This window comes from Phalacrocorax carbo, chromosome 7, assembly GCF_963921805.1.
Source record: "Phalacrocorax carbo chromosome 7, bPhaCar2.1, whole genome shotgun sequence".
NCBI lineage: Eukaryota > Metazoa > Chordata > Aves > Suliformes > Phalacrocoracidae > Phalacrocorax > Phalacrocorax carbo.
Window position 1 is genome coordinate 55,102,318 of NC_087519.1, and position 27,032 is coordinate 55,129,349.

Consider the following 27,032-nt stretch of genomic DNA (forward strand, 5'->3'; position numbering starts at 1 on the left):
GGGATTCAAATTCTGCCTGGGAAGGGGAAAAAAATTAAACCATGCCAAGGTATGCTGCTATGCCTAACTAGCTCTGTCACCCAAGGCACCAAATTTCAGGCTAGCTCAGCTGCGTTACCAGAGAATGCAGCACAGACATACAGTCAGGTCAAGTACTTTAATATAGAAAGTGCACTGTTTATGACATCATTTTTTAGGATGAAAAAAAAAATAATGCCAGTAACACATGTCATCTATTACCTGCATTGCTGTTCTTAATGATGTTGTTACTGTCCCCCTCTGCTGGCTGCAATATACTGGAAGGAACCCAGTTGCTTTTCTCAGAGACCAGTTTCTTCACTAACCTGAAATTCAGAGAAAAGTCAGTGAATTTCCCTACACTCCCTTTCCCTGGCTTGTGTTTCTTAGAGGTGTATGTTGGGCAGCTATTCCCTAAACTAAGGAAGTAGGCAGAGGACTCGGGGAAGTCCTACAGGTAGCCGGTGATTACATTTCAGCAGTGTCAGATAGCGACTCGGTACCCCAGAACAAGCTCACTTGCAAGCAGATTGCGTGACAAGGAAGCAGGGGCCTTGGACTGGGTTTGAGACCCTGGGCCAAATTCAGAGCTGAAGAAACTGAATCTTTCATGTTGCCCATCCCCCTTGCTGCAAATATCATCCAGGGTGGGTGGTTTTAGTTCACGTCCCGCCTACTTCACCCAACGGGACTTGCTCCCATCTCAGTGGCATGTCAGTTCTGAGTGAAGGGCCTGACTGCACGGGCACTTCAAGGAGATCAGATCTTCTTCCTCTAAATTACCCATGGAAAGAGAATTCAGGTGCCCAGCCAGGTCTGTTCCTAAGACTGACTTGTCAGCAAGAGAGAATAAACGCACCGTAATATATGTGAGCTCAAGGGGACCAGATTCACTCCACTTTGTCAATCGTATCTTGTATCTGTGCCTTTGGGGCTAAAAATGCTGTCTCGCTGTCTGGTTCACTGCTGCAGCTTAGTAGAAGGCACGGGGACTTTATTGATGTATCCTCTGGCAGGATGCTGCCTTTGACAGTTGTCGTTCTGGCTGGGTGTCAAAAGCCTAAATATTCCCCTCCATTTCCTATATGCAAAATTCTGTCCTCTTAAGCCTCATGTCACAAGCATTTGGGATGAAAGCCAACCAGGTGGAATTAACCAAAGCTGCTTTTGTGTTCATGCCTCCCACTACCTCTTTCACATTGTGGTCAATGGGATGAGTGGATTTGGATTGATTTTGAACGGGCTTTGACATTCTTCTGAATATTTTCCATCTTTTCCAGGAGGTTATGGCTGTTCTACCTGTCAAATTCTGTCTTTCTGCTATACTTACCATTGACCGTTCTCTCCTTCCTGCACAAACTGCACTAAATCTCCATCCTCAAGTGTAAGAGAATCTGGGAAACAGTTGTCAAAACTGCCTTCTACCCGAAAAAGATTGGTCCCCTAAAATGAATGAAACAACGCACCAGAAACAGAGTCACTATGGATGAAAGAACACTTGCGAGAGAGCGAGTTTAGTTAAATACTGAATTAGGCATTTCAAGGTAGCAGAGATTTCTTCTGTAGGGAATTGTGTCACTTTTTATTCCTTTTATCGTGCTCAGGTTAAATATTATTCAAACTTAGGACAGAACTGTGCTGTGCATTCAGGCTTTAGAATTAACTGGCCAGCCTTTATTCTGATACAGAAATTGGGTTTGTGACACCAGGTTAAGTTATCTTGAAAAGTTTTACATTACTTTTTTAAAGGCTCAGAGTTTTTCCCTTGCTTTTTTTAACAGGTAAAGCTACAGCATCTCCCAACACCCCAGATCAAATTCCCATCGTCTGTATTCCCACACATCCATAAATTAAAGGCTGGCATGAACCCAACTTTGCAGGTTAAATCGTGATCTTTAGGGAAGAGGAGGTCGCGCTGGGAAAGGGCAGCATAATTTGAAAAAGGATTACGTTGTGAGGGTTGGTCTCTTCCTCCAAGTCAGAAGAGTTGGAGAGTTCATCTGTGCTGGATGGGATAGCTTCAAAATCTTCAAATGTGTCCAGAGATGGCATTTGCCTGCTGGGCCAACCTTTGCAAAGCAGATAAACCAAAAAGAGTTAGCTCTCAGTCATTAGCCTCTTTCAGACTCAGTCTTTTAAAAATAAATGTCACAGGTTTACTTCCCACTGTCCCACTTACTGAATTGCTTGTACCTGTTTTACAGCTTGTTCCCTGATTTTGCCATAAAAAGTATGTCCCTAACAACCTGTACTATTTGCTGTCATTTGTGGGAGGGCAGAGTGTGTGGCCACAGTGTGCATGCCCATCAGTATCTTGAGTATTTAGCATTGCTAAATCTCTTCCGTTCAGGCGGTACAAAAAGCAAGGACCAGGAATATTTCTGTGGACTGAGTGCTGTAGCAAATGATAACTTTTGCTGACATGATTTTCAGAAAGCCGTGCTCATTCAGTTTCCAGAGTACCTCCACATGTTTATCTATAAATTCAAGTCTGAAGCCACTGAATTTTGGTTGATTACCTATCTCCATCTCATCCCAAGGTGATATTACCACCTGAGCAACTTACAAGACTATACCCTGGAGCAGGCTGAAAGTGCAGGGAAGGGACAGAGTAAACAACAAGGCACAAAGACAACCAGACCTTGGTGGTAGGTAGAGATCTCATTAATATTTTTGCTGATAGCAGTCTTATTGCATGATTTGTACCCAAAACCATCCCAGCCTAGTGGAAGGGGCTTAGTGAGAGATTTCCAGCCCAAGCACAACAGCCAGTCTCTTTACCTACAAAAGTATGCCCAGAGGATGTGTCCTAAGGAAAAACCAGGCTAAGCATTATAAGACCTGCCTGCCTGAGGCTCCCACAATGGAAAAGTAACTCAGCCTCTTCCATACAGATGGCAATCGTGATCTCCACCTTCCTTCACACTTGATGCCTGTCCCTTGTCTGACAGGAATGACTACAGTCCAGCTAGGAGGAAATAGACCTTGCACCTGCTAAGGTATTCTGCAGCCCTGACAGATATAAGCCAAATAGAGTCAGTCAAATCAATACGTGGCTTCCCACTTAATGTACCTGCTGTACGTTGGCTGATTCACAGGGACTTGGGCTCAGCAGATGCTGAATCAAGTTCTTTACAGCCTGTGGCCCATTGCTCTCAACAAGGCAAAGCAGTGCTCTGACAGCAAGGCACAGAGACAGATGCTCATGCAGTGGGATTATGCATAACCCTGCACTCACAACCCACAGCAAAACCTGCCTGAGACAATACAAAACCCAAGCCAGGCAGTTCAGGCAGTAAACAGAAAAGCAATCTGATCTGGGAGAAATAGGTTTATTAATTTATTTATTTAATCCTTCCCCATGCACATCCTCCCTGCTACAGGCACTGGTTGGTGCAACACATGGTCGTGCAGCTCTGCAGCCCCTTCTCCTCCCTCCTGTTACATAGGGGCTGCAGAGCTGCCCCAGCTACTGCAGTTCACCTACAAGAGAGACAATGACCTTCCTCCACCAGGGCAGCGTCACCAGTTATACCCCTATGGGCATGGTTAGGTCATACATATTTTTCAAGGTGTAAACTAGCCTCCGAAGTGGCATTCATGTGCTGGGTTGTGAGTGTCCCTGCCAAGGTCTATACCAATGGAGTGTTGAGACCAAAGAGCCAATTTCAATTCCAGACCATCCAGCATATAGAACTGGACCCCATATTCTGCATCAGTTGAATGATACCAGCAAAATACTAGCAACTGTGTAAATGTACAAGAATACATTGGTGGAAATTAGCTTCAAACTGCTATAGCAATAGTAGTTCAAATTCACAGGTTGGGCTACAAACAGCAAAAGAAAAAGATGTCCTGCTTCTTCCCACTTAGACAAAAGCTCAGTGATCTTTTGCCACTGTCATTTGTAGAAAGTATTCAAGGCAGATACCTAAACAGCAGAGATTCCTTACAAATACATGCACCCGCCTTCTTCCAGACAAATTGCTATTCTAATTTCAGAGACTAAGAAATATCCTGAGTTTTATGTACTTAATTCAATCTATAAATAACACAGATCAAATTCAGAGCTCATCAATTAAAAGAATTGTTTTCAGTTCTGCCTGACCTACAGAAAACCAGAATCTGGACATTGCTTCTCTACCTGCTAGTGATCCAAGCTTGTTCTTCCATTGCTTTCATGGGAAGTAATGTTCATTACAAGAGAAAAATTTCTTTAACTTAAAGAGAGTAAATATTCTGGTAAATTTATATTACACTCTCAAATTGAGATGACAAATGTTTTAGTTTTGTTTACCTGTCTGTGAAGCAGATCTAGGCACAGGTCTTGTGGTGGAACCGGTACTGCATTTGGTCTGGGCCAATATGGTGTTCTCAAAAGCATCTGTGACGGGAAGTACAATTTTGTGTCTTCACAGTGAAACAGTGACCAGACAACCAGTACAAAGTGAATTCCTCTATCACATCTGCAACTGGTAGTCTCTTTAACAAACAGGTGGACTGGGGTCCAACGGTTATAAAGAGGAGACACATGACCAGCACGAATGAGTGAAAAGACAGCAGCGTTCCACAGAAAAACTCTGAGAAGGTCAGAGAACAGCCAAATGTTGATGTTAATTAATGAAAATGATTGCTGGGTGAACAGTGCAGTGTTCTATCTCACTACAGCTTCCTTACACATTTTTAACATATTTTCCTTGCAGCATTTCAAGTCATTCTGTAGGTGATGGTGTATGATTTTGATGCCCATCCATACAACAATGAAAGGGGACCAGGGAGGGTGGTCTTCCCAGCCAGAAATGAATGATGTCACTCTTGACGAATGCAATGCAATTTTGTGGGGAAGTTTTTTATCTAAGTAAATCAATCCTTTGCGTTAACTCTGTCAGAGCTCTAGCAATAGCAATATCTTCTGGTAAAGACATGGCAATGTTCATTGTTTCCTACTTAAAGAAACTCAGTCTGGTGAGGAATGTGCAGTAGGACCATATTTTTTACCAGTGAGAATTGACTCAGCTCTATCCTATGGGTAGTACTTGCATCTTGAAACACCCCCTGCCTCTGCAGCCATGCGGTATGCTGAGATCAGAAGTATCTGTCACTGAGGAAAGTGAGGTATAAACACCAGAGTTTGTGAAGCTCTGGTGCTGGGTGCCAGGATGATTCCAAACTTAGGGCCAGGGGTCACTGGCAAGAGGAAATATTCTGCAAACAGCAAACCCACTATTTCCTCTGCTGCCTCTGAACCCTTTATTCCAATCTCTCTGTTTCAGTGTCCTTCTACAGGGAGTGACATAGGAGACAGCTCCAATATGTCACCAATACCATCACTAATGTGGCCACCTGCCTTTTCTACTGAGGTTTTATACAGAGCAACACAACCCTAAGAAAGGATTCCTCACCTTACATCACTCTCCTCCCTGTCCTGCAACACGGGGACCCGACTGCTTGTGCCCCACAAGGCAACATGCCTTGTAAAGGAAAAAGCTGACAATGGAAGCTGGTGATCTTCCAGTGGCTGGGGAATAACTTCCCAGTTTAACTCTTTGGTATTGTTTATCAAACAGTAACTGATGAATCTGCTGCAACAAATAGGTGGAAATTCTGCTTGGCTGAAACAAAACACCGCACCTTAAATGGATATTAATGCACAGTCTAGCCTCTTCTGTGGTCTTCATGCACACGGCTCCTGCTCCTCTCACTAGGTTTAGACGCTAACAAAGGAGGAGTGACGCAAGCGGCCAGACTACAGGTTAAAAGTAGCCCCTTGCTCCCTGCTACTGCACTCTACAGAGTGAGGTAAAAGCCAGGCAGAAAACCCAGATCCAGGTCAGTCTTGAGCATTACTTCCCAAAACTGTCAGACAGAGAACTGGGGTTTTAATTTAGGCCCATCCCTAGGTGAAAGCTGGTAAATATGTCATGAGTGCAGGTGACAAGCAAGGGGGGACCAAGCTGTGTTTATCACAGTTAAACATATGAACTGACACCAAACCCATAATGAACTCCAGTGTCATCTGCCAGCAGCAATGAGATGCGAATTCAGTGAATAAGATCAAAAGGTTGCCAAACAGATTTTCATGCAGGATGGAAATACTCATACCTTCAAACCCCAGGGGAGTTGGGTCACTCTTTATTTCATGTCTCTTGACTTTAACTGCAGGAACAAGGGGACCTGTGTGAAGTTTGCATAGTCACAAGGCTGTAAATATTGTTAAAGGAGAAACTTGCTTTCCCATTGCTTGGAAACACTACCCGCCTAAAACTTTCCGTTTCACCCAGAAAAATGACCAACCCCTAAATTTTAAGTGGTGAAGATAAACATTTCTGTGATGTTGATAGAGATCGGGCGTCTTTTTGCAAAAGACCTGAAGACATAGTAAATGTATCTGCTTCCCATCAGGTTTTACAGGTGTTTTTTCCCATGCTTGTCCAGGAGATGGCACTAACACAGGTAGACTTACAATCTCAGCTTTCTGCCCATAAGGCTGGGAGGAAAGAGCCCGCAAAAGCCAACACTTCTGCCCGACAGAAGCGGAGGGCAACCATCACAGGTCCACATACAATGCTTCTCCTGTGTCCTGACTCCACATGTGGAGGACTGGATATGTGACAGAGCTGAACTGTTAGCAGTGAGGATCGGTACGCAGCAGTATGCAGTAGCCTTGAATGAGATGATCCAAACACCCTGGCTAGACCTGCATTTGGCTAATGCTGAGACAAGACTCAGGCTTCAGTTCTTTTGTCATCTGAAATACTTTCTTAAAGCAGATGCTGTAAATAAAACACCTAATTGAAAAGCACTGGTTTTGTTTCCTAGCTTTTAAAATCATTACAAAAGTAGTTTTCTCAGCATTGCAAACAATTGCCAATGGTCTTGTGCTAAACAGGATCCTAGGACAAGATATTTTTTTTTATATAAAATGGTGATAAAGTTTGAATGTCATTGTAATCCACACATGCCGTCTTCAGTAAACCACGCTAAAGGACAACCCTTGGTTGCCCATTCTCTTTCTACACATGTGCTTCTTTCTGTTCCCCAGCTTAGGAAATCAATATTAGGAAATAATTCAGTCTTCCCATAACCTAGTAACTGATCATGTATTTTTGAAGCTGTTGCCAAGGGCAGCAAGCTTTAAGAACCTCTTCTCCAGTGCTATGCCCATCATTTCCATGTAGTGATGCTGTAGTGCTATGGTCTAGAGAGGCTGGCAAAGAAACATTGTAGGTAGCGGTAATATCGCATCCTCCCTCTGCCAATAAACCCCACCGCACTATCATTTCATGATACCCTGGAAGTAGGCCATTTCAGATACCTGTTGTTTCATTTCACAGTCAAGGATATGGTTCATATCCTTCACAACTGTTTAGAATGCACTACATCAAGTACTGTGCAACCTTCTTCCTGACAAATATATAGCAAAGGCTTTTATACAAATTAATTCGGCCAATTTTCCTTTTATTTTGGTTTGTGAATTGCCCCGCAAATCTTAAACTTGCAAATCAGTTCCTCCACTTCATTCCAGGAGCTACCAAAGGACAATATATTCAGAATTTGATGTAAGACCAGATGCTCTGTTTTCAAAAGTAACTCTGACGTGTAGGCATAGGTGCCTACAATCCTACTAATTTTCAACACAACCAGCTTGTGCAAATGCATGGGTTGCTTTTGAGTTTAAATGCAGGCACTAGTGCAATAACTTAAAGTAAATTTTGTAGAAGCGCCTTTTCTCAAAATATTTACAGCTCAATAATAAAACTTTCATAAGTTCTCACATGAATTGCATAGAGTTCAGTGGATTCTGAGCACCTAACTCCCTTACACATGTCTGAAAATTTCCTTGCAAACATAACTTCTAATGAAAACTGTGATTATGCTAAATATTCTTAGGACTGGCATCTATTGCTACTCCATTTTTGGCTTGATTTCAGGCTTTCTTACCACCTGATGCCTGCTACACAATGAAGAGATTCTCTCCTCTTGAAAGCAAAATTCTTAAACAGCTTTAGGGAAACGGAGAAATAATTTCTATTGAATTTCAGTTAATCCAAACTGGGGAGAAATTGGAAACCTAACCCCACATCAGCCAAAAAGTAATCCAGCTTCCATGGAAACCAGCACCACTGCTTGAAGCCTGTTACGGAGAAACTGAGAAGAGTCATTATATATGCTGGCAGCACACCTCGATATACATTCAAAATGTCTTGGCCTGCCTCCCTGCAGGTGTTATACTGGTCCTGACTCTTCTTCTACCGGAACCTCCTGCATTTATAAAAATTGAGCCTGATGTTCTGACTCTGTGAACAGCATTTGGCAGTAAACGTATCAGTCAGCAGGAAGGGAGAAGGGTAGCTAAGCAAGCAGCATTAACGGTACCTTTGGTCACCGCAGAAGCATTAACTGTGGTGCTGATGGAGGAGGCTAGGGAAAAACGACGGGTAACTTCTCTTTCCTTACATTCTGGATCTGGGAGAACAGAGAGATGCAATGCAGGGCAGGATTAGAGGTTAATAAGCACTGAGGGTGAAAGATGTCCAAAGCAAAGCAGCTGGAAAAGGGCAAATAAACAGCAGGTTGCTACTCTAAAACAGCCAGGAAAAATACCCTCAACAAAGTCAATAGCACAGAAAAGGGTTTATATGAACAGATTTTTTCAAAGCAATTCCAGTTACACCAATTTTAATACTTCAGAAGGGAGACTTATGCCAATTAATGCTTTAGCAACCAGCCAGTCTAAGTACAGCTACAAAACGCAGCAAGATTAGCACGATGGTTAGAATGGGGTGTGTGCATCTACAGATGAGGTTTGGATTATTTTAGACACTGAACTTCTTGTTTGGTGATGACTGACCAGAAATACACTGAAAAACAAACATGAATGGTTTGGAGTTCACATTTGGCATTTTTAGGAGTTAACTGTGTGAACGCCTGAAAACATTCTCTGATCCTTCATCCTTTCTGGTGCAAATCAGCTTGGAGAAAGTGAAGACAACAGAGATTTTTTTGTTTACTCTAATTTGGATCCTGCCTTTTCTCGAAGTCCACTCAGGAATGAAGACACAACTTCTTCAGATTTCACTGTGAGATGTGAGTAGCATTTTTGACTCAAAATATTTCAAAAACAGATCAGAGGTATAAATGAACTGTCTGCTGCCTTCAGAGAGCACATGATGTTTCAAAACACGTTGAGGTCATTACACAGCTCTCAAGAGATTGTGTCTTCACATCTATGAGCACATCAATACACTTCTTGCACCAATCAGCAACAGCAGCACCACTTGGGAGAAAATACTGCTTGCTGACAAATATTTCAGGATTAACTTTTTAGTCTATTCTGCTGAAAACACTCTATGCACATGTGCTGCATTACTCAAGTGAGTATTTCCATTCAGACATGAGTAAAGCTGTACGTATGCTTCATATCTCAGTTTCAGTAAGATACTTGACCACCTAACTCTACCAGGACACAACGTCTGTTGAAAGCGGTATTAGAAATGGCTTTAAATATTCTGTTGAAGGTTTTCAGATCTTCAAAACTATTTGTGATTTTCATGTTTTGATTTTCTTAAATATCAAAGAAATAGTTATGTAAAAAAAAAATAGTTGTTTCTATTCTCACTGAAAAATTTCCTGGGATGGGTGAAGAGTTATTTCACACACAACTCTCTGTGGCACATGCTTATATGCTTTACTGAATCTTAGCCCAGATGTTCCCAGATGGTGCCTACGTCTCAGAAGGACCTTTCTATTCCAATTGCCTCTTCTTTCTTATAATCTCTATCTTTTTTTTTCTCTCTCCCCCCCCCTCCCCCCCCCCCAAGTTAACTAGCATACAGAACTAGAGCAAAAGAACAAAATAAGTTTCAGGCGATTTTTATATTTCAGGCTTAAATATCCCACGCAGAGCTGTACTACTGTGACAATTTCCTTGCCAGGGATCTTAAAATTATCTTTCCCATTCCTCATCTTCACGTTTCCTTATTTCAGTCACACAACATTTCTGTTTACTTTGTTTTTTCCATATTTCTGCCTAGTAAATGTCACATTCACTGTACGTTTCCAGTGGATCAGAATTTAGAGTGACTGCTTAAACTGCAATTCCTATAATGTTTTATTATGCCAAAACATCAGGAAACCATATTAGCTCCTTAAAATCTCAGTGCAATTTTAACTGTAGATTGGCTACTGTAAAAAGTCTGTAAATTCTGTATTGGCCAATGCACTTCTTTATCAATTTACTCATAAAAGCACATATATTCAAGTACATCCTTATTCATACCTCCTAAAAGGCTGAAGAAAAAAATGAGAGGTTAAACTCTGCTCTCAGTAATGACGACAATGGAATGACTCCACATTTAGACTGCTGAAACTGCCTTATTAAAATACAAAGGAAGTTTCACTTGTAACTGTGGTGTAGGGCTACGTTTACACCCCATCATGCAGCTCTTAGAGACCCTGTGCCAACTCCAAGGAATGTAAGCTTGGCTCTGCAAACCAGGACAGCTAATGCCGACCCAAGGCGGGGAGATGCAGAGTGCTATGAGTGTGGGCTTTCACACGCTTCCGTGTCAGTTCTGGTATGGCTGCCTTGGGGTCTCTGCACTGATGTGCAGGATGGTAAAGTTTCTCCTCCAGACATCAGCATTTCTTTGCCCAAAACACCAAGGTGCTTATATACATTTTCTACCCCATCATACCCAGCCTGGGCAGACAGTTCAGCAATGCTTTGAGCAGCCATGCTCTGCTGCCAGTTGACATCTATCAGGCAATCCTGTTTTCCCCCTAGTTAGTCTTGTTATTTTATTGTTTAAACCTTCCCTTTTTATGTTTTTGGAACGTGAACAGACACAGTGGATCTGAACCAAACTATGCTCAGCTCAGTATGCCACCTCCTGCCGTGGCCAGTAATGAATCCCTAGACAACGGGGTCAAGAGCAGGACAAGCTCTTAGCACAGTAACTTCCCTGTCACCTTCTCACAGCTTCCAATCGGCCTTAACAGCCAGTCTGTATAGTGCTAACACAGCTTTGCATCATCCCTGCCTACAGAAATGACCACACTCTGCAAAATCATCCAGGCTATTTGCCAGCTGGTTTCCTTTAGGCCAGGACCAGATTAGCAACTGAACAGCACAAGACAGTGGAGTGGGACATTGTGTAATGGAGGTGTTTCACAGGAATTTCAAGTAACCAGACCCAGCAAGTCTCTGAGCTGAGAGTGCATACAGCTTAGGAGGGGTATGAACTCTTCTGAACTTGTGCTTTGCTGTCTGGATCATGGATTGACTGAATAAAATGCAAGACATTTCACATGACAAGAAAAATCCAGAAACAAGAAGACGACAAGAAGATAATAGAGCAAAAGAGGCCCAAACCAAAACTACGGATCCAAACTCACCCTAATTACTGCATTTCTGAAATCTGTGTTTTGTAATTGATTTCCCCAAGCCACAGGATATGAAAACCACTCCCTTTTTTGTATTCAGAACATTGAACTGGTTTGTCCATCTTGGATCTTACTACCAAGCGCAGCCTTAGCCTTGCAGCCAGAATCTTACGGCTGCTCTGGCTATTGGTGTATTCTCATCTACTTTATAACATTGTAATTTTTATTCTTTCACCTTATTTCTTCCTCCTTTGATGTTCACCTTCTAACCCTTTGTCTCACAGAAGAAATATAGTTTATCAGAAGAAAAAAATCATATAAAAACAACAAAAAGTAATTACATTATCTTTTCAGAAAGCAATTGCAAACAGTCATTCAATTTCATTTCTATTCACATTTCTTTCTTTCCTCTAAAGTCTCTTCCTTGTACAGCCATCGCAGGGACATGGAGTGTTCTCTACTCATGGATATTGAGTTTCTTCTAAACATTTGCACACAAAGACTCAGAACACACCATTTTACAGTTTCACACAACATAATAAAGTAGAAATGGCAATAAACCCCAGATCTTCTGAATTCCAGTTCCTCAGTGTAACCACTAGGCCATGGCTGAGCAACATTTGGAGAAAGAAAAAAAAAATAAAAAAGGTCCAACCAATGAACAATTTGACACATAAAATCCTCATGTAGCTCAACACAATGATACCCTTCCCTTCAAGCCAGAAAACTGCTGAAAGAAGTTAGGTTGGTTGTTTAAAACATGTTCACACTTTGGCCCCTGGGAAAAACTGGAAATAAACATTACTTTCACTATGCACCAGTAAAAGATCCAACCAGTCAACACAAAGGTTGCATTGCCAACACTGCCATGGGAGCAATTTTTGGTAACAGCATCTTTGAGAAGAGGAGCCATATGTGTGTATCAGACCGGAGAATTTTGGTGAGATGCGGCAGCACTTTAGGAAACAGTGATGGATGGCACTATGGGATGGAGAGAACGTTGTGGGAGTGCAGGAGACAGATGGCCAGAGACCAAATGCTGCATGGGATGATTTTACCTTTGGGTGGAGCTCTGCGGTTGGAAAGACCTTGCAATGTGAATCGCTTTCTAGCAAGCGCTGTGCGCTCAAGGTTAAGGCTGGTGGAAGCATCAACTAGGAGAGAGAGGGAAAGGGAAAAGAAATAAGGAAGGAAGGGTCAGCTGTTCAGCTTATGGGAAAGGAAAGGTTAGCACTGGATGACAACTTAAAATAAATAAATAAATTTTGATTCAGTTCGAGCCTGAGCAAGAGCTAATCACATAGAAAGGTGACATGAGGTCAGGGTGACTAAGCCAGCTGAGCCAAACCGAGCCCCTGGGTTGAATTTGGCTCAGAGTTTTGATGGAGAACAACAAAACAAAACCAAAGAAAACCAGGTGAAAGGATGTAGCTCTCATCAAAGGAAAATACAGTTTAGCAGCAAGCTCATTAAAAAGGATCTAGTGCCTTTTACTATGAAAACACATCATTGTGGTTGGTACAGCAAGGTTGCAGGAAGAAATAAGAGAAGAAGCCTTGCAGTGTAGGACATATACAGACAGCAAGTGTTGCAAGCAGTCCCACTTCTGCTATCCAGTACTAGCACTGAAGTGTCTGCCATCATCAGCTCTGTGGCTGATTCAGTCTCAGCCTTACCTGCTGAAGTTTTCTAACAGCCTCCAAAGCTGGCATATAGTCATGAATTTGATCTCATGATTTACTGGGATATAAGGAGCGCCATGCCAGCAACGCTTACTTGCCAGGCTCCTACATGAGTAAGTCAGCCACACCACCTGACAGTTGCCTTTATAAAGATAAGTCACAGACAGATCTAGGTCCTGAGACTCTGGTTTTGAAAGATACTGTTACCTGCATTGCAGGAAAGAGGTGGACCTAGATCAAACCTCCAGACCCATGTGTGGCACACAGAAGGTTTATGGCAAAGGAGCAGGAGAAAAGCCATGTGTTCGCTGCCTGGTTCTGTGCCTTAGGATTTAACCACTAGCTTTCTCCTGGTCTTTATTTCATACACCGCCAAGTGAAATTGATTAGAGGCACAAATGAAGACCAGAAGTACAAAGGGAACATGAGGAGACAGTGAATCCACGCAGATGGACAAGCAACAAACAGACAAGCTGTGCTTCCAAAGAAAAGCACATCCCATCACTTCCTGATTTGCAGCCAAGATAATCCAGGATCTCAGGTGCCTGCATGCATAGGTGGGTGTGAGAGGAACAGATTTTAACAATGCAGAAGTATGATGTCGGTGTCATTCATTCAGCTCCTTCCAGGCAGTGGCCTGATGCCCTCTTTGGGCCAGGCAGGTGCATCTGGTGAGCAACTGCTAGCAAGTGGCCGTTTCAGCTGTGGGGCTGCCCACAGGTGCACTGGGAAGCACTTGACTTTCAGACTGCCTGTGTTGGCTGCTCCCGCTGCCAAGCAATCTTTGTAAAGATACTGTAGCTTATAAAGAATCCAGAACCCAGTGTATGAAATATATTTACCTTCTGTTTGCATAGAGGGAAAAAAAATCCATAGTATTTGATTATCACAGAGTCATGCAGCCAAGTACAATAGCGCATGTGTATAGGGGGAAAGTTTATATGCTAGTTCTTCAGCTACGCAATTATACCACTTCACTGACGGACCCCTTAGGATTTCACAAGTTCCCACAGGTTCCCAGCACCAGCCCATCATTAGAGACTGGTCTCTAAAGACATGTCTCCACTTGAGGTATTTCAAACCTTTTCCTTCGTTCTGCAGGTATACCAAATAACCCTGGAAACCATTTCCAAACATAATAAGGACTAGGTCCTGATGGGGAACAGGTTGAACATGAGCCTGCAATGCGTACTTGCGGCAAAGGCGGCCAACAGCATCCTGTGCTGCATTAGGCAGAGTCTTGCCAGGAGGTCTGGGGAGGTGATGCTTCCCCTATACTCGGCATAAGTGAGACAAACGTGGGCTGCTGTGACCTGTCTTCCCCAGTACAAGAGAGACATGGACATACTGAAGTGAATTCAGCAAAAGGCCATGAGGATGATTAAGGGATTACAGTAGCTGACATGAGGAGAGAGTGGGAGAGCTCGGATTGTTCAGCTTGGAGAAGAAAAGGCTCAAGGGGATCTTATCAATGTATATAAATTCCTGATGGGAGCAAGTAAAGAAGATGGAGCAAGATGCTTGTCAGTGGAGCCCAGTGACAGGATGGGAGGCAATGGGCACAAATTGACATACAGGAAATTCCATTTTGAAATACTAAAAACTTTTTTTTTGTACTGTCAAGGTGATTAAAGACTGGGACAGCATCCCCAAGGCAGTTGTGGAGTTTCCACCCTTGGAGATATTCAGAACCCAACTGGACACAGCCCTGAGCAACTTGCTGCAATCGGCCCGGCTTTGAGCAGGGCAGTTAGACTAAGCGATCTCAAGAGGCTCCCTGCAGGACTCAGCTCCCATATAGCTTCAAGTCAGTGAATCTACCAACCCGGTCCACACAAAATACTGTTTTATATGTAGGTAACCCAGTCACAGGCAGTTATCCATAAGAATAACGAAACTGAAATAGCTTGCCTATAGTGCCCTCCCCCTCTGCACTATAGAAAGAAAACAACATTCTAAAACAATCTGCGTTCAGAGTAATTACATGGCTATTGGGAGTATTGCAGTCAGTAGGTGGCACGGAAGAGTCAGTTTTGGCAGAGAAGCAGGCCCCATGCCGCTGGTGTACCCAGAGTGGCACGGCCATGCCCTCCCCAGAGGACTGCAGCCCCTGCGGAGCCCCAGCTAGAGGCTCTGGCGCCTCACAGGGACACAAATTAAGGTTTTGGTGGGACACCTAGAGCCGGCGGGCTCTTCCGCAGGCTCTTTGCACAAGCGTGTTTTGCAGCGCAGGCGGCGGACGCGCGCCCCGAGGCCCCGCGAGGGGGGCGACTCGGCTGCGCTCTGCGTCTGCAGCGCGGCCACCGGGCAGAGGTTGAGCAGGCTCTCAGCTGAGCGGGCAGGAGAGCCCTGAGGAACGCACCACGGGAAAGCAAAAGGCAAAAAAAGGGCATACAGCGGGATCCCAGCTCCCACACTCTAAGTTGGAGCAGTTAAAAAACAGCAATAATTTTCCTGGAATTTTTTTTTTTAATAGGGTTTATGAATTTCAAATGAAAGGCTGCTATTCAACTTTATTTTTAAAAAAGAAATTTTTACTGAAAGAGGTGTTTAATTAATAAAATTGGATTTCTTAATGAAGAATCCATAACTATCTCCCCCAAATGAAAACTTATTGCAATGAAAACTCTTTTGGTAAATAGCCTATTTTTCAAAATAAAAAAAATTCAACTTTTTTTACCGTCTCAACTTATAAAGGGTCTTGCTGTTACTTTAAGCCTGATTTGGACATTCATCTCTTCTTTTAAGACCTCATAATTTTATTTTTTGTATTATATGGAAAAGTCATTGCTTTAACATTTCAAACTACTACCTAAAAGAGAAACTGATGCTGAAAGATTTTCTGCTCCTGCTACTGCCAGATATCATTCAGTTGCTTTTTAGTGTTCTTTTTAACCTACATCATACAGAATACATCTATTGTATTTATGGCTTCAAATAATGGAGGGAGTTTCAAAGATCACATGTGCATTTATTTACTATATGCTAGAGGGGAACCTATCCATAGAGGAGGCAAAAACATCTCTTCCATATAAAGCAAGGACATCCTGTTAGCAAAGTCCATTGACAATCTTAAATATGGCTAGAAACCAACTTAGCCAGGATATAGAAGGTTAAAATACACGTACTATCCCCCCAAAATTCTGGTTTTTTTTTTAAAAAAACCCACAAGTTGTATAAAGAGTGCTGTAATGCATCAAAGCTCAGACTTAAAAATCCTAAACTGGTAACCCTTTTCAGTGTTCAAGAAGATTCGCGGTACAGTCACTCAGCTTCGTAGCATTGGTGTGGGTTTTTTTGACGTTGGTTGGGTTTAAACAATATACATTTAAAAGTATCATCATCAAACTCTAGAAATGAGTGTGCAAACATAAAAATATTATCCTTTGGAAGCAAAAAGCTCTGTGTCAGAACGCCTACCTCTCTTTTGTCTGGAGCTGGGACTGGAATTCCTGTTTTTATTGTTAGATGCTTCCACATTTGATGTCTCGGATTTGTTTTCATATATACTTGATGACTTTCTGCTATACCTTTGGACAAAAGAAATACAAAGGTGGTTACATTCCTGCTTAATACCTAACTGAGCACTAAGCGTTCTTTCTTACCCTCAGACATGGAAACCTAAGGAATAAAAGGCAGGTCTTAAAATTGTGTGTACTATAAATTCTGCACCTGTGTAGGCAGGTATGGTGGAAAAAGCCATTCTAGCCCCCACCTCCTTTCCACACCACTCAGTAAAGGATGTCATTAGTGAGAGCTGAGAAGGGGAAAATGGAGGAATGAACTGGTTAAGTCTGCACAAGCTCTTTTGCAAGATTTGGAAGGAAGGGGTAGGAAACCAGGTTAGAAAAGAGGACCCCAGTTTTCCATCCTTTGCAGCATAAGTATATTTGACCCCAGGAGAGAAATGGGTACTGGATGGTCACATAGAGGTCATACCATGCGTAGAGGAACATATGGATTCCACTGGCTCCAGGATCTCCCAACGTCTGTTTCTTCTGCTCTTTGAAAACATGAATCCAAGTGGGATATCCCTATCTAGGGCCAAACCAGAGACAAGGGGATCCATTGGCCAGATTTGCACAGGTACCAGCCTTGCCATCTGTAATGGGAGTGACCCCCCTGCCCCAGGTTTGTAGGGCATTTGAGCTGCAAGTTTTTCTTATGGTTCTTATCCTCATTGTTTTGCACATGTCTGGTGATTTAATGTGAATGTTTGACTGTTATCCTTGGCAGACTGAATGTTCCACACATTTCGTTATATCTACACACCTGAAATACTCTTTCCCAAAATGCTTATTATTAACATGTATCAGCAACTACATTGCTGTTTAAAATTAACATCTGAAATGTTGTACTTAACATTCATAGGGTTTGTCCTGCTGTAAAGGGAAGGTCCAAGGCATCATTAAAAACTTGAAAACATTTGGAATACTAGAGATGTGTGAATACCTTTTGTAACTATGAGGCAGCCTGGGCTCATTGCTTTGTATCTGAACCTCTGACCTATTTCTGATGGAACCTTAGAGGTCTCTGTTACCTCCTGTACTAAATCAAAATGTTATTTTGCAGCCTGATGTCAGGTACAAAATGGAGCTCAAAAACGTGGGAACACATCCAAAGCACACTCACATTTCCTTATTCTTTTTCCTCTATTCCTTCCCAGCTAGGCTGAGATAACTGTGAAACATGCAGCTGACAGAGTTAAAGATTTACAGATGTGAGAAAGACACCAAGAAAACACACAAGATTCTCTGAAACACCATGTGCAGTAAAACTCCAAGTGTTTGTGTACTGATGTGCACAGTATATTTTTATATGGACTGAATCAGCCATTTCCAAGAAAGCAGATAGTTAAGCAGTTAGAACAACAGTCTATTTAAGTTTCATATGTTTAAACAGATTAGAAAACAATAGAAAGGGATAATTTCATTATCACTGAAATGCAGCAGCCACCTCTTGAGAGAGATACAGCAGCAATAGATACCATGGTGCATCTCATTTTAGCATTAAACACAGAAGCTCTGGGGAAGAATTTACAGAGAGAATTTAAATAGATTGACCAGGATTTAGGGACATTCAATAAGAGCCAGTGCGCTTAATACAGGCAGTAAGTGTCTCTTTTGGAGACGCCTCAGCTCCAGTCCTGAGTCAGCCCAGCCCTGCCTATCTCATGAGATTGCAGCCCCAAGTGCTGTGATGGCATATAAACAAGTGAAGGAGATAGTCTTTGTCATTGAACAGGCTCAGGGATGGGAGAGTGTCCTGCAAACAGACTTCCCTGGTGTCACAGTACAGGTTTGACAATTCTCAATAAATAATAGAGTCACTGTTACACATGGCAACCCAGGAGAGGGTGTCTATTGGTTAGATAAAACATCAATATTTAGTAAGCCTCCAACCACTGGCAGAGCACTGATGATACTGGTTGCTCCGTAACTATCTATCACTGGCTTACTTATAGCGCCTTTTGCAACTGGGGCTGCTTAGGCACGTCAGTGATAAACATAGACTATGCCCATGTGGGTGGCTATCACAAAGTCTAGCTTCTTCCTTCCCCTCCTTGCCTCTACCAGGCATCTGAAAACAGGCTGCAGAAGAGGTTCCACAGTCTGAGAATTCTGGGTGCCCTATTTGTCAGCCAGAGCAAAGCCACCTTGTGCTGCAATTCGCCTGTCCTTGCTTCTCTCCAAGGCATGTATTACAGAGGATCAAGGTGGCCTCAGTTTATAATAGCCAATAGGAAACTCTGTACTTGTTCCATTCCTGAAAGCCCAGGGCTTTGTTCTTTCATGAAGACTTACCATATTCTTCCTGACCCTATAATAACCCAGCATTTGGAGCAGAAGCATCCAGCATCTCCTTCTTTGGCATAGTTGGCACAGTGAGGACAAGCAGCACTTCATTTTTCCTTTGGTTTAATCCGCTCCAGGACAAATAGCTAATCACATGGCCTTTCTTCCTGGAGTTAATTAATTTTCTGTTGACATGTTTTAGCTATAATTTCTGCTCTGAAAGTTCTTACTTTAAGAGCTTTATAAGAGGAACATACATCTAAATTGATCTGAAACATTTTTGTGATTGCATTTCATATTTCACTGGAATAATTTTCTCCTATTCCCAAGGTAGTTCTGCTGAAAGATTTTCACCCTTAAACCTTAAACAAAGGAATAGTAACCAAGCCTAGAGAAAATATGGTGCAGGATTAATAGCACTGCATCTGTTTAAAATTTCTTGCACTGAGTTGTACAGCTCTCAAAGGCTAGCTGTGTTACCGGGGATCTCTTGGTTTCATTGATCCTGCTAAAATTTTACAGTGATATCCCATGCCAACTTTCATTCAACTTGCCCAGCAATTGGGTCATTACAAAAATTTGCTGACAGCTCCATTTGACATCCTGGAAATGTTCCAAAACATTTTGTCTAAACTTGAGTTAGTCTGGAGCATAGTTCTTTTTGAAGACCAAATTATCATCTTTCAAATGAACTCTGCATTGTGATTTTTAGTTTCCCGATAAGCAAATCCTTTATCTGCATTTACATGTCTCTAAAGAATTTGAAGACAATCAAGTAAGTTCATACCCACGAAGCTAAACTCAGAAAACTAAGAACTTATGTACTGCAAAAGCACAAAGGCAAGACAAAACATGGCCCTGATATGCCATGATGGCTGTGGTTACCTGCTTGCATTGGAGGAATCCATTGGTGCATGGTATACACTCTCAGTGATTCTCTGGTGCAGTTGACTTGCTTCTGTTAAAGAAAAAGTAAGAAGAAATTGCTCCAAATTGTATAAGTTGCTTCCTTGTTTGCACAGAAGGTGGGAGAGAGAGAGCGAGAAATAGGAGATATTTTTGACTGCTGCTGCAATCAACATAGAATACTCATACTTGAAGAGAAAGTCACATGGTGATCTTAAAGGCTGAAAACTTAGCTCACCCAAACAGCTCTTCTACCCATATATTTCAGTGCAGGAGAAATTTCTTCCCCTATCACCTTCTCTTTCCTCTGTATGGCTTCCTAGCTCACTGCACAACTTGGATCTAGGGAATGGACATACTGGCATTTTTCCCAGAATACAATACAAATTCTGTGGCTCGCAGCTTTTTCTGGATTTAGCAGCACATGTACATCCATCCTTTTACACATGCAGCCATCTAGTAGAAAATAACCCCATCCCACTGAAGAATGCTTTTGCTCAGCATCCTGGACAAACAGCAATAATAAAATGTTACTCAGATGCCATTTATTCACTCTTCTTGTGTAGCTGCAAGGTAGCAACAGACTCATGTCCAGTAACTGCTGAGTGGGGAAAGTTGATAAGAAAGATGCTGACAACCTGGTTTTGGGGCCAGGAAAGTCAGACACTGAGAAGTGGGGAGGCAGTGGAAGGAGCTGCTTTCAAACTCTCACACTGCTGAGATCCTGGAGCTATTTCACTCTGGAAGAAGATGAAGCTCCAGTCGATGAAAGGAGAACAGATGAAGGGACAGGGGCAGCACTGGAAGATTAGTGTCTTTTGTGAGTGGGAGTGCTGGGAGAAAGGAGCACTCTGGGTGGGCAGTCAGAAGTACCTCCATTCCTGGTTTTGGCAACTGATTCACAGCCTTGCACAAATCTCTTAAGGTGCATTAATAATTCCTTTGCCTACACAAGACAATTATGCTCTCTGGGACTGACAGATCAAGGTGTTAACCCAAAGCCTTGTTAGCATGCCATGCTCGCTGCAGTATATGAAAGGGACTGTATACACACTGAGTGTTTGGACACTAATGACCCATATGTTAAACTATTTATTGCATATCTTTGGCCACCTTCTTTGCCCTTTACTCACTCACTCATCTCAGCTGGCTCCTTCCAACATTCCAACCCCCTGTGCAGCTCCTAACAACAGTAATTAAAAACATCCCAGATAAACAAACGTCTCCCTATTCCTTCTGTCATTACAATGCACAGTTGGAGAAATATCCAGTATTGGATTAAGCTTGAATTAAGGCCTTCTCTTTCATTAGTCATTAGAAATAGAAACAACTACATGAAAACCACGGGACAAAGCATTTGCTTCCTGCCATCGGTGTTGTAATAAGGGCTTTGATTCATATAATCATTTGGGAAAAGGCAATGGGAGAGTTGCAATAGCCTATAAGATACAATTTCTGCACTCTGGCCACTGTTCTGCTGGATTTACAATGAAGGAAAGCTTGACTTTGCTCATAGAGTAGGATGAAAGTCATCCTTGGATGTTCTCAAGACCAGCCTGGATAAAGTCTTGAGTAACCTGGTTTGACCAATAACTGACTCTGCTTTGAGCAGGACATTAGACTATGATGTCCTGAGGTCCCTTGAAACCTGAAATATTCTAGGATCCTATGATCTTAAGGCAAAACAATACAGAATGTCAAAATATAAGTTTTCAAAAACTTTCAGTCTTGATTCCTGCATAGTTTTCTCTGGAAAACACATAGTAACTCTAGCATATAGGCCTTGTATGCTACAAAGATTTCATGAATGCTCATCTGGGTGACATAAAAGCTTCATTTTCTTTGCCTAGAAACACACATGGAAGATTAGCGCACTCTCCCATTAAACAAACTCATTTTCTCCATCAGCTACTCTGCTCTTTTGTGGTAGCCTAAGTGAAGACAGCTTTTATACTTCAGAACTAAATATTACAAACCATATCAGAGAGTCCCTATATCAAGTCCTGAAACTGCACTGATAAGAATCTTGAGTTCTTTCCTCAGCAGTTCCTGCTGAACCGACCACAGTGAAATTCATAATGAAAAGGAGAAAGGATGAAGACAAGAATAGTAATGAAACACTTAAGTGGTAAGCACTGTAAATAAGTATGTTGTTATGGGTTGGATTAAATTGCTGAGGCGCACAGTTTTTTCCCTCCACTTAAGGAGGTTATATGAGTTCATTGTCTTTGTGAAACAGACAATTAAAATAAAGATGACCTCTAAAGTTAAAGCACAGGCACAGGTTTTCACCTAAGACAAAGTCTGCTTAGGATTCTGAAGTATGTGGGTGGGGAGGCCTTGCTTTGAAGAGAGATGCATGTATGAGAGAAGCAGAAAATTATAGGTCAAGGTGAGAAGCAATACCAGGGCCCAGGAAAATTCTTTACTGGACACAGCTACGGTTTCTTTTGTCCTAAGAGAGCCTGAAAATTGTCTTCTAGGATTCTGTACATTCTTGTTCATAAATAAGATAGTATCTCAAAGCTTTCATCACTATGTTCTTTTACTAGCTAGAATAACCTAACTTAATTTTGTCTGTCTTTGGTTCAATATCTTACATAAAAAAGGGTGCCATTATTTTAGGTACTTATGAGGCTTCAGTCATTCGTGTGTTGAGCGTGTCACAAATCACCTTGATAGTGACATCTCTGTGAGAGAGGGAAATGTCATTATCATGGAATCATTAAGGTTGGAAAAGACCTCTAAGACCATCAAGTCCAACCGTCAGCCCAACACCCCCCGGTCTCCTAAACCATGTCCTGAACTGCCAAGTCTACATGTTTTTTTTAACACCTCCAAGGATGGTAACTCCCCCACCTCTCTGGGCAGCCTGTGCCAATGCCTAACAACCCTTTCAGCAAAGAAATTTTTCCTCATATCCAATCTAAACCTCCCCCAATATAAACGAGAGGCCGTTTCCTCTCATCCTATCACTCATTTCAACTGCCCCTTTCAGGCAGCTGCAGAGAGCGAGAAGGTCTCCCCTCAGCCCCCCCTTCTCCAGGCTAAACCCCCCCAGCCCCCTCAGCCGCCCCCCAGCACACTTGTGCTCCAGACCCTGCCCCAGCCCCGCTGCCCTTCTCTGGACACGCTCCAGCCCCTCAAGGCCCTTCTTGTCCCGAGGGGCCCAACCCTGAGCCCAGCACTCGAGGTGGAGCCTCCCCAGGGCCGAGCACAGGGGCCCCATCCCTGCCCGGCTCCTGCTGGCCACCCCAGTGCTGACACAAGCCCGGGGGCTGGTGGCCTCCTTGGCCACCCGGGCACTGCTGGCTCATGCCCAGCCGGCTGTCAGCCAGCACCCCCAGGGCCTTCTCCGCCGGGCACTTCCCAGCCCCTCTGCCCCGGGCCTGGGGCGCTGCCTGGGGTTGGTGTGACCCAAGGGCAGGACCCGGCACTGGGCCTTGTTAAACCTCACACAACTGGCCTCGGCCCATCGATGCAGCCTGTGCAGGTCCCTCTGCAGAGCCTTCCTGCCCTCCAGCAGATCGACACTCCTGCCCAATTTGGTGTCATCTGCCAACTGACTGAGGGTGCACTCGATCCCCTCATCCAGATCATTTATAAAGATATTAAACAAGACTGGCCCCCACACTGAGCCCTGGGGAACCCCGCTCGTGACTGGCCGCCAGCTGGATTCAGCTCCATTCACCACAAATCTCTGGGCTCGGCCAGCCAGACAGTTTTTTACCCAAAGAATACACCTATCTAAGCCATGACAGGGACATCACCGAGATAAAAAGATGGGATAACTGACTGATATTTTAAACATAAGGTGGGCGACTAGATTTTAAATAAAAACCCTCAAAAACCACACAAAGCAAAACAAACAATAGGACGGAGAGGAACAGTTGCTGTGTCTGGTCATGTATGTAGAAGGAGATCTTTTGCGTCAGGTCTTGTGAGAAGGCACAGAGTGAAGACTGGCACCCCATCTCCTGACATGCTGATGTAAATGGATGTTTCTAGGGTAGCGTCTTGAGAGGAAGAACAGAGGAAAATCACGTTTCTCAGACTAACTGTGAATGGAATAATTGTTCATGCCATTTCTAAAGTTCTAAGAAATTTTCTTTGATTGGGACAAGTGTTTAATCCCAGCAATGCTGCAACCACTCAACTGATCCTTGCACAGAAAATCTGTTCTTGCTGACTTCACTGGCAGTATTGGACAGCACTGTACCTCATCCCAGCTCCATCCACACAGCTGCAGAAGGAAGGCAACATTACCAGATCTTGCTCTGTGTCCTACCTCTACATGCTTCCAGTTGTCCTGTCAGGACTTTGCGAATCTCTGAAATCCAGGTGTTTTTCAGCTCAACTGAAGATGCCTGAGAACACAAGAGGAAAAGGCAAAGCAGATCTATGTAAAGCATGCTGCCAATCACTTGGCTGCCCTGACCTACTTTTGCTCTCAATTTTTTCCAAGGAATGGATCACTGTGGCAAGCTTTGAGCAAAGCAGAGGATGGTCTTCAAAACTGAAAAGTTGCCATGAATCTTAGGTCCTGTCCTTGCCTTTCTGTCCAGCCTTCCAACTAGTTGTCCACTAATTTGGTTTCCGCTTTTACCCAAAGTCATGACCATTTTCACAGTGATAAATTGGTAATTTCAGTGCCAACACAAAGCAGCTTCCAGTGGTTTACTTCCAGTGGTTCAGGACAGTGAAAGTCACAAAACTGAAAACTTTCTTTAGAACAATTCAATTGAAAGGAAGTATAGTTGTTGGAAAAAAACAGATTGTTTTTACCTGAATGATATAGACCTCTTCTCTGCCATTATACCAGATCTCAAACTTCTTGTTATCACCTTTTACATTTTCTGTAATGCCCACAGTGCTCATCTGTTTCAAAATAGAAAAGAAGCAGCTGGAATCCAGAAAACATCAATAGTCTTTAAACCCTTTATCCTCTGTGAATAATTTTTAAAAGGCTGCATTCACTTCTGCACCTTAGGAAGTCATTAAAAGTAAAATTCACAACACATTATTTCTCAACATCAAATTTATCATTCATCTTTTTGATTGTTACAGGAAAAACTTTTAAAAAGTGCTCAAAAGTAACACAAGCTAATGCCTGATCATGAGTTTTTCATTTGCATTTTTGCTTGAACCGTGGGTCAGTTTTCAACCCTATCCTGGCTCTTGTCCACCTATACAAATCTTCAGTTTGAGGAAGATGGTATTTTCAACTTGCCACGATTGATCTGTTGAGGTGGGAGAGGAAGAGGGGTGGAACAGGGCTTTGTGAGATTTAACAACTCATCTGCAAATCCAGACAACACAAAAAATTTCATATAATTTCAGGAAAATTAAAAAAAAAAAAGAGGTGAGCAAGGAACTAAGTGCCTAACTAGGCAAGATGAACAAGTAACTGAAGAAAATAATTCTATATTTCTTAAATGATAGATACTTAACCACAAGTTTGAAGTCCAGCTGTTACTATACTTACCAGCTTCCCATCTTCCTGTATTTGTTCATCCCTCTTGTTCTGATTTGCCTCAGCATTAAATTTGAAGACTTAAACATATTTAATTATGTCATCATTCCTGCTGTCTCTATAGAAACAAACTTCAAACGTTTATATGAATTGGTTCACTCCTTGAACCAGGTTCTATTACAGGGTAACCAGACAGGAATTTTAATAAGTTTGCAGCATTACACTTGATGATCTGTGTTAGTTGCCTAAAGTCACAAGTGTCACACCAATATGCTTAAAGGGGAAATTTAGCCTGCTTGTGAGTCTCATCTTAACAAAGAATGCCCTGACTCATATCTGGAAATGTCACTCTTGTAAATAAAAGGCCACTTCCAGTGCACTGTGATTCATCTGTAGCTATTACTGTCACAGAATATATCTGCTCAGCTGATGTCAATAGTAAAACCCACAATAGACTGAACTTGGAAGATGCTTATAGGCAGAAAAATGAGAGATGCAGGTCCATTCAGTCTTGCTTCTCTTTATGGGATGCTGGGCAAGAACACACCAAGGTGCCTGTTCATATCCAGTTGCAAAACCAAGGTCCACGCCTGGAGTTGCAGAACATGTGGCTGGGTCTGTCTCCAGAACAAAACTAAATGGGAGCTTTCATTTACTCAGGGTTGCAACATAGTCCCAGATATGTGTACCTTCTTCAAGTCTCCACATACAAATATCCCCGTGTTGTGAGACCACATTTCTCTCCCCCACCATTACCATATTTATTACCTTTAATGAATTTTTAAAGCTATATGAAGCAGTCTTCTCATGGCCATCTGTGTTCTCCTCCCGTTTCTTGCAGAAAAGTAGCATCTTTGTATAGAGGAAGAGGTGTCTCTGCATCGGTTTGAATCTAGCCAAGTCCTTCACCTTGTTGTGCCCCTTCTTGTGGTCAGTCCACACATTGAAGGAACCTTGCATCAACAGTTTGCCAAGCTCACCAACATCCCCCTAGCAAGCAAGGAAAAGAGAAAGCCTACATCATGTTCAAACTAGGGTAATCCCAGGCACAGTTCTTTCCCCTAGTGGTGTTTAAGCTTCCAGTAGAGGCATGTGCCTAGGCATCGCTTGTGTTGGAGAGTGGACATGTAACAGCTGGAATCCCATCTGCACATGTCTCCTTGCTGAACCTGTGTGGTTTCTTCATATAACCATTAACCCATTGTTTTCCATGTCCATAATTCCCGGTTTGTCTCCCCATTCATAGTTAGTGTCTAAGGTCTGTCTCAGGACCTCTTTGGATCTGACACACCAGCTGTCCCCTCTGATGACCTCAGAGGAAACATTTTCTGACAAAAACCAGGTTTCAAAACTCCTGACTCCAAGGCAGTTTGAAGGTCCAGTGCAGTCCAGATATCCAAGCAAAGGCCTTGGCTCTGACAGATCTAGGTTCAGTTTCTGCTCTGAGCTTCTTCTATCCCTGGGCAAAACCTTGCAAGACACTTAGATGTCTGAAGACACAGATGGGCGCCTAGAGCTGTGTAGGTGTGGAATTCCCTCCCATTGCAAAACAGTCTTTAAAAGCTTTGTCAACAGTTTCTCACTCACCATCTGCAAGCTATGCAATGCTGCATAGCCTTGGGTAAAGAGGGAGTAAAGCACCAAGGAGCCATAAAAGTAAATGCGGGAGAGTGAAACTAAGCAGGAACCAGGCCTTTCTAAGTTAAAGCCCTTGTCAGAGAGCCACTGATAGGTAAGCACTTCAACTGATATAAATATTTGGCTCAGATGCCA

At 42.8% G+C, this 27,032-nt stretch overlaps 1 protein-coding gene across 8 annotated transcripts in view; it reads right to left on the reverse strand.

Annotated features, from left to right (window-relative positions):
• Positions 1 to 27,032, reverse strand: part of MCF2L2 (MCF.2 cell line derived transforming sequence-like 2) — a 194,232-nt gene that overhangs the window by 5,576 nt on the left and 161,624 nt on the right. For 5 of the 8 annotated variants that reach the window (XM_064458078.1, XM_064458077.1, XM_064458081.1 and 2 more), the window contains 12 exons: positions 26,028 to 26,249; positions 24,572 to 24,664; positions 24,075 to 24,153; positions 19,766 to 19,838; positions 16,506 to 16,615; positions 12,462 to 12,557; positions 8,395 to 8,484; positions 6,121 to 6,192; positions 4,316 to 4,402; positions 1,969 to 2,087; positions 1,349 to 1,461; positions 241 to 344 (listed from right to left, as the gene is read on the reverse strand). In XM_064458078.1, the coding sequence (XP_064314148.1) occupies positions 241 to 344; positions 1,349 to 1,461; positions 1,969 to 2,087; positions 4,316 to 4,402; positions 6,121 to 6,192; positions 8,395 to 8,484; positions 12,462 to 12,557; positions 16,506 to 16,615; positions 19,766 to 19,838; positions 24,075 to 24,153; positions 24,572 to 24,664; positions 26,028 to 26,249 (1,258 nt within the window). The remainder of the gene's footprint in view (positions 1 to 240; positions 345 to 1,348; positions 1,462 to 1,968; positions 2,088 to 4,315; positions 4,403 to 6,120; positions 6,193 to 8,394; positions 8,485 to 12,461; positions 12,558 to 16,505; positions 16,616 to 19,765; positions 19,839 to 24,074; positions 24,154 to 24,571; positions 24,665 to 26,027; positions 26,250 to 27,032) is intronic. The other 3 variants (XM_064458079.1, XM_064458083.1, XM_064458084.1) reach the window with 3 other exon arrangements.